We start from the raw sequence: 9,710 nt of genomic DNA on the forward strand, positions 1-9,710 counted from the left end.
TATTGTGATTTGCCTCAAAGTTACTGTACTCGCTTACGTTACCTCGAACAAGGCGCTGAGTCTCACTATGCAGTCTTTTTAATGCTTCCTTACTTAATCGGGCTGCCTTCCTTTCCTTAAAGAAAACAAAAAATGAGACTACATTAATGCTATTATTCAGAAAGATATTCATCCTTCAAGAGTTTGCCCTTTCCAAGAAAAAGGATGGAGAGGGAAAAGCAAGCACTAATAGATTCAGTACAATATAAACTCAAAGATATCATTTATTTGTAGATCACATAGAATTAATTCAATACAGTCCATATTTGTGTCCCTACCATGTACAAAGCAATATCTTGGGCACCAGGAAACTGTGACAGATTTGATAAAATATTTATCCCTCAGAAATTCACCATCTCCTGGAGAAAGAAAATCAACATGACAATTGTACAGAGCTCTATCTCACCTTCCTTATGGTGCCTTTGGATAGCTCAGTCTCTTCTTCAAATGGATAGACTCCACTTTCCAAAGACAGTTCCTTTTCCTAAAAGAGAAGATTACAAGCTGAAAAATATGGACAAAAATTATACCTAAGGGGCGCCTGGGTGGCTCAGTCGGTTAAGCGACCAAGTCATGATTTTAGCTCAGGTCATGATCTCGTGGGTTATGGGATTCAGCCTTTGTGGGGCTCTGTGTTGAGCAGGGAGTCTGCTTGGCATTCTCTCTCTCTCCCCAGTCCCTCCCCCTACTCACTCGCTCTCTCAAGGAAATAAATCTTTAAAAACATTATTAAAAAAAAAATTAAGCTGAAATAAGAGGAAATTGCCTACTCAAAAGATTGCTTTTGTATCCCAACATCACATCATGCTACATTAATAACAAGTCAATAATTATTAAATAGAAAGTTTTAAGCATATAGCATCCCGGGTTACCTAGATAGCTCAGTGGTTGAGCATCTGCCATTAGCTCAGGTTGTGATCCTGAGGTCCTGGGATCGAGTCCCACATCAGGCTCTCCAAAGGGAGCCTGCTTCTCCCTCTGCCTGTGTCTCTGCCTCTCTCGAGACATATTTAAAAATCTTATTTATGGGATCCCTGGGTGGCGCAACGGTTTGGCGCCTGCCTTTGGCCCAGGGCGCGATCCTGGAGACCCGGGATCGAATCCCACATCGGGCTCCTGGTGCATGAAGCCTGCTTCTCCCTCTGCCTGTGTCTCTGCCCCTCTCTCTCTGTCTGTGACTATCATAAATATAAATAAATAAAAAAAATTTAAAAAAAAATCTTATTTATTTATTTATTTATTTATGATAGACACACAGAGAGAGAGAGGCAGAGACACAAACAGAGGGAGAAGCAGGCTCCATGCCAGAAGCCCAATGTGGGACTCAATCCCAGGTCTCCAGGATAGCGCCTGGGCCAAAGGCAGGCGCCAAACCGCTGAGTCACCCAGGGATCCCCATATTTAAAAATCTTTAAAAAAATAAACATATAGCATCCCTATAAAGCTTAGAAAAAACTCTGCTGCCTCAAATGGAGCTTGAGCTCTCATTTCTTACACTCCTTTATTATCTTTCCCAATAACTCCCAGGGAGCTAAAGATAATCTTAGCAAGAATAATTGTACTTCCAAACACTCGGGACAATGATGTTTCACTACTGATACCTTCCCAGAAACACTTTTTTTTTTTTTTTTTTTTTTAGATTTTATTTCTTTATTTGAGCACACGAGAGAGAACATGTGTGCACAAGCAAGGGGAGAGGCAGAGGGAAAGGGAGAAGCAGACTCCCCACTGAGCAGGGAGGACCATGCGGGACTGGATCCCAGGACCCTAAGATGATGACCTAAGCCAAAGGCAGGCAGTTAACCGACTGAACCACCCAGACGCCCCACCAGAAACACTTTAGGTTCATTTCTTAGAGGCCACAGGATAATAAAACTTATATCTCTGTCCCATTCATACCTGTTTCTTATACAATATAAAGGCTCACTTTTTTCCCCCTGACGTTCCTATGAGGGTAGTCAAAATACTAGCTTCCACACAAGTTAGCACGTCTATCACTTGTACTGCCTGATTCCAAAATTAACGGCCAGAAAACTTAAATCAATTGCCACATGTTTTTCTTCAGTTAAAAAAAAAAAAACTTCCAACAGTAAATCAGAAAATAAAGCAAAGGTTAGAAGCAGTGAGTTAGCTCTTACGCAATCATCTTTTACTTGCCTTGTGCTTTTTTACTTTGTTTTTCACAGCTGCCCTTATTGATTCCAAAGACTCTTCGTCTTCCAATGCAGAGTTAGTTTCCTCCTCCTCCAACCCAGTTTCAAAAAGGTCTTTATCCACGAGAAGACAGCCACTATCATTAAATGGCTGTTTCACATCATCTTCCTGGATAATGCATAAAGAAAAAAGCTAAATCCAATCACTCAAACTCCAATATTCCACAATATAATAAGCTAATTTGGATCAGGCAATGAAAAGCCCATAGTACATCAATAGACAAATATATGGCATTTTGTTTTTTATTTATTTTATTATTATTTTTTAATATATGGCATTTTTGAACAGTCTCCTGGGCCCCTACCCACAGTCATCCTTTGAGGTCCATGCTGTGATTTTACTGCCCAAAACCAACTTAATAAACAGTATATATATTTTTTGCAAAATCAATTAAATACTTATTAAGCAACTACTTTATAAAACTTGAAGATGGTTTCTCTAGTCAGCAAACCAGACTTGACATATGGATGCCTAAAAAATTCTCCTCTGAAAGTTAATTTTCATCAAATCAGAAGCAGCAGTTATTCCATACGCTTGCAAAGAAAATCAGAAATCTACTTTATTTGGAAGTGTCCCCTATTTATCTAAAATGGAGAATGAGACCAGCAAGTTTTAAATTCCATTATCTCAATACTTGCAACGCAAAACAATCAACTCAAAGCTATATTCTGGGTGCAGCAACCTCAAGAACTAAAAGCAACTTGCTCTAAGATGTTAAGTTCATCCACCTTAGAAAGAACAAATTTGTTCTTTTAAACATACCTCACTTTTCATTTCCTTCTTTTTTAGCTGCCTGATTTTTTCCATCTTTTTTTCCTCTTTCTCAAGTCTTCTCTTTGATTTTACTTTTGCTTTTCCTTCAATTCCTTCTTTATCACGTTTGGGTTTTTTGGAAATCTTTCTGTCGACTGTGAAGTCCACAGAGTTTTCAGATTGGAGACTCTGCTCTAAGCAAGGCATCACCTGGGTTTCAAGATTTTCCTGATACAAAGACTCCTCGATGTCACTTTCAGCACTGTCTGCCAGAGTTTTGTAAATCCTTCTGACTTTTCCATTTTTTCCAGCATATAAATTCTCTTTATTTTCCTCCTCAACACTATCATAGGGAGTTTGCTCTGGGGAGGCATTTGTGTCCTCTCTCTCAGAATCACTGTCTTGTAGCACCTTCTTGCATTTCAATTTCTTACTCGTGAATATCTCTTCATCTGAATCTGGAGGAAACAATTTTTTTTAGAGGTCTACTGTCACTCGGCCCTCCTCCTAGTCCCACTGCTCTTCAAAAATATCCAATTATCCAAGTGCTATGTCACCTTGTGAAATTATGTAACTACCACTAAGAACTGATTGTAGCAAAGCAAATCTAAAAATAGGTTTTGAAAAACATTTTCCCTGGAAAAATGTCTCTTACTGAGAAATGTAATTATATATATTTACAAAGTGTAAAGTTGTTCTAATTCTTCTGGCAGATGTTAAAAATCCTTTTATTAAAGGATGAATGCATGCAACAAGGCAATGTGGTAGCTTCTAGACATTTTATACATTTAATAACATAATAGAAATAGCTAATGTCAAAAGGCTACAAGCACTATTATTTTGTTTATATAATAAATAAGACAAATAATACGGTTAAGAATAATTTAACGAAACAAAAGGATAATGAAATTAATCCAGTCCACTTACAACCCAAGCTCCTACATTCTATTCTTAAAAATAAATCACTATTTACAAACCTCCATCACTCAAGGGCACAATTGTTTCACAGCTGCCTTGTCCACTGTCTGAAGGACTATTGGCTCCTTCCTGTGAAATGAGCTTTGGATCACTGATTTCTAGGTGAACCTAGAAAATGAGAACACACTTTGCATTAACTAGCTGATGACAAAAAGCTCTAAATATCTAATGATTCACAAATCATCATAGGACCATAAGACTCAAGTAAGGAAAAGACCAATACAATGGTTCAAAGAAGGGATGACATTAAGAATTACTGCACAAGGGGTGTCTGGCTGGTTTGGTTCAGTGGAACATAAGACTCTCGATCTTGGAATTGTGGGTTCAATCCCCAGGATGAGTGTAGAGATTACTTAAAAATAAAACCTTAGGGGCAGCCCGGGTGGCTCAGTGGTTCAGAGCCACCTTCAGCCCAGGGCGTGACCTCGGAGACCCAGGATCGAGTCCCACGTTGGGCTCCCTGCATGGAGCCTGCTTCTCCCTCTGCCTGTATCTCTGCGTCTTTATGAATAAATAAATAAAATCTTTTAAAAAATAAAATAAGGGGATCCCTGGGTGGCTCAGCGGTTTGGCGCCTGCCTTCAGCCCAGGGCATGATCCTGGAGTCCCGGGATCAAGACCCACATCGGGCTCCCTGCACGGAGCCTGCTTCTCCTTCTGCCTGTGTCTCTGCCTGTCTCTCTGTGTCTCTCATGAATAAATGAATTAATGAATGAATAAATAAATAAATAAATATTTAAAATAAATAAATAAATAAAATCTTTAAAAAAAGGAATTATTGAACAAAAAAATTCATTGTTCATCTTTGAAGAGTGCTACAGAATCAATGCTTTGAGTAAGGTACATAAACCAAAAGAATTATGTTTTGCATAATTATAAGCATAAATTATAAGCATTTAAGGTACATAAACCAAAAGAATTATGTTTTGCATAATTATAAGCATAAATTATAAGCATTTATTACACATTTTTTGTTTGAAATGTTTCTCAGTATATCCAAATGACATGTTAAATAACATCACAGAGATGCAATCCAGATGTGAAAAACTCTGTAGTACAAACTGTGGATTTCCTTAACAGTAAACTGCAAGAAAAAAAGACAAATGGGGAGATCTATATGGAGTTAAGATACACACACATCAACAATTGCAATATGCAGACTTTGGATCCTGATTCAAATAAACTGAAAGTATATGTATATGTGACTCAAAGAAATCTGAACACTAACTAGATATTTAGTATTAAACAACAATTGTGAATTTTTTAGGTGTAGTAATAATATTTGTGGTTATCTGTTTTGGGAAGTCCTTTATCGTAGAGATTAATAATGAAATATTTGTGGATGAAATGAGGTCTGAAATATGCTTCCAAATAATCCAGTGAGGGGGAAAGTGGGTGAGACTATAAATGAAACAAGACTGACATGATTTGATAACTTGAAGTTAGGTGATAGGTTCTTTTTACCAACTTTGCTGTGTTCATGTAGGTTTCAAATTTCCCAAATAAAACCATTTTAAAAGTCACAAATAAAAAACATGAGCAGGACGGTGTTAGGTGACTTGACTAGTTAGCAACCAGGCTGACCCTAGAGGCCAGATCTCCTACATACTTGGCTTTCTTTTCTTTTTTCTTTTTTTTAAGATTTTATTTATTTATTCATGAGAGACAGAGAGAGACAGAGAGAGAGAGAGAGAGGCAGAGATACAGGCAGAGAGAGAAGCAGGCTCCATGCAGGGAGCCTGACATGGGACTCGATCCCAGGTCTCCAGGGTCTTGCCCTAGGCTGAAGGCGGGCGCTAAATCCCTGAGCCACCGGGGCTGCCCATCCTTGGCTTTCTTAGGGCTCTGAATCCAATTAAGGGGGGGGGGGTGTGCATGTGTGTAAATATTAACATCTGTACTGTAGTCGGGCACTTCCCACCTTAATGATTTCTCAAACAACTATTAAATTGATTTAAATGTCTGGTATAGTTATTTGAATAATAACTAGGGTAACAGGCACTGAGGAGCCCCTGAGGATCATCACGCATGTGCTGATGGTTCTCCCAACAACCTAAACAGTTAAGATTCTTTGTGGGTGCAGAAACTGAGTTTGGGAACCACATAACTCAGCACATGGTGATGCTCCTCATCACCGAATTCCGGGCAGTTTGTACCAATATCAGCAACAGCCACCGCCAGGAACAGGGTGAGGACAAAGTCCAGTCTCAAAACCTCGGTCATCAAGATTAATACCTTAGTGCAATATTTTTTTTGTCGTTATTTATTTATTTTACAATACTTTTTTCTAAAAATAAATGGAACTGGCAAGCTATGGCTCACGAGGTCAGCCAACCACTTTTGCTAAATTTTTTTTTTTTTTTGCTAATAAAATTTTTATTGAAACCAGGGCCAGGATTTAGGGGGAGGTGCAGAGGTGCAGATGCGCAAGCGCAGGCAGGGGCTGGCTTGCTTGCTTGCTGTATCTAAGATTTTAAAATACTGGATTAGGGATCCCTGGGTGGTGCAGCGGTTTGGCGCCTGCCTTTGGCCCAGGGCGCGATCCTGGAGACCCAGGATCGAATCCCACGTCGGGCTCCCTGCATGGAGCCTGCTTCTCCCTCTGCCTGTGTCTCTGCCTCTCTCTCTCTCTATCATAAAAATAAAATAAAATAAAATAAAATAAAATAAAATAAAATACTGGATTAAAACACTATCTCGATTACGGAGTTTTGGGTAGCCCTCTTAAAGGTGCCCCCAAGGCTGGTGCCTCCCCTGGTCCCAGCCACACGACCTCAGAGCCCCCGCGCAGACCCCGCCTCCCGGAGGCCCCGCTCCCGAGCAGACCCCGCCTCCCACTTCCGGGGAACCGCGCCCCGCCCAGCAGCCCAGGTGCTTCTGCGCCTGCGCCGTCCTGTTGGGGGAGGGGAGACAGACGAGGAAGAGCCCCCGCGGCAGGAAACGCGCCGCAGGGGCGGCCGGGCGGGCGGAGGAGCTGCGGGGAGGCCGGCTGCGCTCGCCGCAGGAGTCAGGAGCTACGCGGCCAGCCCGGCGCCCGGCGGGAGCGGAGAGCCGCGAGCCCGCGGGGCCGTGGGAGCCTCCCAGCAGCCTGAGCGCGCGCCGCCGCCGCCGCGGGGCACGCCGGGAGCTGTAGTCCTCTCCGCCTCCGCGCTCCGCTCGGGCCGGCTCGACCCTTACCCATCCCCGCCCCTGGGCGCCGGGCCTCGGCAGCCGCGGACGGCGGCCTGTGCACTAACTCACCTCAGAAACCACTTCGCCGGGCATGACTCCGGCCTCTCCCGCGCTGCGCTGTGACGGGGCAGGTCTCGCGTTCCCGTAGCGCGGGCGCAGCGGCTCCCGCAACGCTGTTCGAGCTTTCGCGCCCAGCCAGCGCGGAGGCCCCGCCCCAACGACCTGCACCAATCCGGAGGCGGCTTTCTGCGCGAGGCCACGCCCCCGAGCTGTCCTACCAATCAGGAAGCGGCGCCTGCCAGACTCGCAAATAGAACCCGGGTCGGCTTGGCGGGTCTCGGCTGCTCCAGTCCCTGCGAGCTCAGGGCGGCCGGTGCCCCGTCTGCGGGACGGTCGGGCCTTCTGGCCTTGCAAGGCCCTACCTGGGGAGCGGTGGCTTTGACCTTTGGCCCTTGCTGCAGCGCATGTTGAGGAGTAAGCCCTTCAAGCGGGAAGATCCCTGGGTCACTTCTAGAAGACACCTGCGGGGGTTTTCTCCGGGACCTCCATCCCGGGAGCAGCTGCGTCCCACTGCTCCTTGTACACGGAGCATTCACGCCCCTGAGCATCGACGAAAGTTCTATGGGCTTCTCAGATACCAAAGAATATCCTTGGATGGCCTTTACAATTTTATTTTTTTTTAAAGATTTTATTTATTTATTTATTCATGAAAGACACACAGAGAGAGAGAGGCAGAGAGACCCAGGCAGAGGGAGAAGCAGGATCCATGCAGGGAGCCCGACGTGGGACTCAATCCCGGGTCTCAAGGATCATGCCCTGGGCCAAAGGCAGGTGCTAAACCGCTAAGCCACCCAGGGATCCCCTATAATTTTATTTAAAGTTAATTTGAGGATGTAGGAAAATACCTACCCATCCACTCCTCGACTCCTCAGACAAGGCAGGAATGAAGAATAAAAGGTCTGGAGTCAGACTAATCCCAGACGATTCTAATTCCTTGTGACTATGCTGGTTACCGTCTTTTTGCCCCTCCAGGTCCATTCTCATTCCTTATCCTGCTCTGCCCAGGCCAGACTGACCACTCCCGGCTGTACTACCCAAGCCCCCTTGCCCTCTGGCTTCCGGTTGAGTCAAGTTCCTGGAAGGGACTTTACAAGATGACTGTAAGCAGGAAGTCAGAGGGCACCAAGAAGGGAAGGCCGCAGTAGTTACCATCCTTCCCTACTTCACTCTCATGATCTTATCCATTGATAGGTGACCAACTCATCTGAATTTTCCCACGACTTTTCCAGTTTATTTTTTTTAAGATTTTATTTATTTATTCATGAGAAACACAGAGAGAGAGGCAGAGACACAGGCAGAGGGAGAAGCAGGCTCCATGCAGGGAGCCCGATGTGGGACTCGATCCTGGGACTCCAGGATCATGCCCTGAGCCAAAGGTAGATGCTCAACCACTGAGTCACCCAGGCATTCCACTTTCCCAGTTTTAGCATTGAGAGTCCACCTCCCGAGAATCTCAGTCCCAGGCAAACCAGGATAGTTACCTTAACTCCTGGCTTCCTCTTCCAAGTTTCCAGCTTTAGCTGGATTCAGATAAAAATTCTCTTTCCTCATCTTTATTTCTTTACCTCCCCACCACTTCTCAACCCACTTTTTCTCCCCACATCAAGACCCCGCTATACATCCTCTTCTCTCCCATCCATCTAGCCACATTTTCACCCACTTTGCTATTTCTACACTGATGATTTCCAAATATACATTTATAGCGCTCCTCCTTCATATCTACAGGGCTAACATTTATCGGAGGCTTACCCTGAGACAGAAACGGTTGCAAGAATTTTGCAAGCATCTTATTTAGTCTTCAGAATAAGTTTGTAAGGTAGGTAATGCTACTGTCTCTACTTTAGCGGGACAGTAAACCTTTAAAAGGCTAGTAACTGATGGAGCCAATATTCACACCCTGCTCAATCTGACTCCAGAGCTCATACTCTTCAGAGAGGCCTTGCCTAAGCCACACTCTCCACTATCTCTCCATCCCCTGCTCTGTTTTCCCCAATAACAAGTCTGCCTGAAATTTTATTTTTATCTATTTGTATATTGTTGCTCCAGGAGGTCAAATACTTTCCTTTACCACCATATCCTCACTATCTAGAATAGTTGGAGCATGATGAGAATGATCTGAAGAGCTGGTAACAAGGTTACTGAACCCCACTCACTCCCAGAGTTTCTGATTTAGTATGTCTGATGTGAGGCCCAAGAATTTTATTTTTTTAAATGTTTTATTTATTTATTCATAAGAGAGAGAGGGAGAGAGAGGCAGAGACACAAGTAGAGGGAGAAGCAGGCTCCATGCAGGGAGCCCGACGTGGGACTCGATCCCGGGTCTCCAGGATGGTGCCCTGGGCTGAAGGCGGCGCTAAACCACTGAGCCACCGGGGCTGCCCGAATTTTCTTTTTTTTTTTTTTAAGATTTTTTAAAAAATGTATTCATTTGAGAGAGAGAGCAAGAGAGCACAAGCTGCGGGGAAGGAGCAGAGGGAGAAGCAGGCTCCCTGGTG

At 43.9% G+C, this 9,710-nt stretch overlaps 1 protein-coding gene across 2 annotated transcripts in view; it reads right to left on the reverse strand.

Moving 5' to 3' along the window:
- CLSPN (claspin) overlaps window positions 1-7,339 on the reverse strand; it is a 30,922-nt gene extending 23,583 nt beyond the window's left edge. The window contains exons 1-6 of one of the 2 annotated variants that reach the window (XM_041737845.1): window positions 7,225-7,339; window positions 3,984-4,092; window positions 3,016-3,464; window positions 2,197-2,361; window positions 446-523; window positions 43-115 (exon numbers count right to left, since the gene is read on the reverse strand). In XM_041737845.1, coding sequence (XP_041593779.1) covers window positions 43-115; window positions 446-523; window positions 2,197-2,361; window positions 3,016-3,464; window positions 3,984-4,092; window positions 7,225-7,248 — 898 coding nt within the window. In that variant the 5' untranslated portion in view covers window positions 7,249-7,339. The remainder of the gene's footprint in view (window positions 1-42; window positions 116-445; window positions 524-2,196; window positions 2,362-3,015; window positions 3,465-3,983; window positions 4,093-7,224) is intronic. The other variant, XM_041737846.1, reaches the window with a different exon arrangement.
- Between the last annotated feature and the right edge of the window lie 2,371 nt (window positions 7,340-9,710).

This window comes from Vulpes lagopus, chromosome 23 (genome assembly GCF_018345385.1).
Source record: "Vulpes lagopus strain Blue_001 chromosome 23, ASM1834538v1, whole genome shotgun sequence".
NCBI lineage: Eukaryota > Metazoa > Chordata > Mammalia > Carnivora > Canidae > Vulpes > Vulpes lagopus.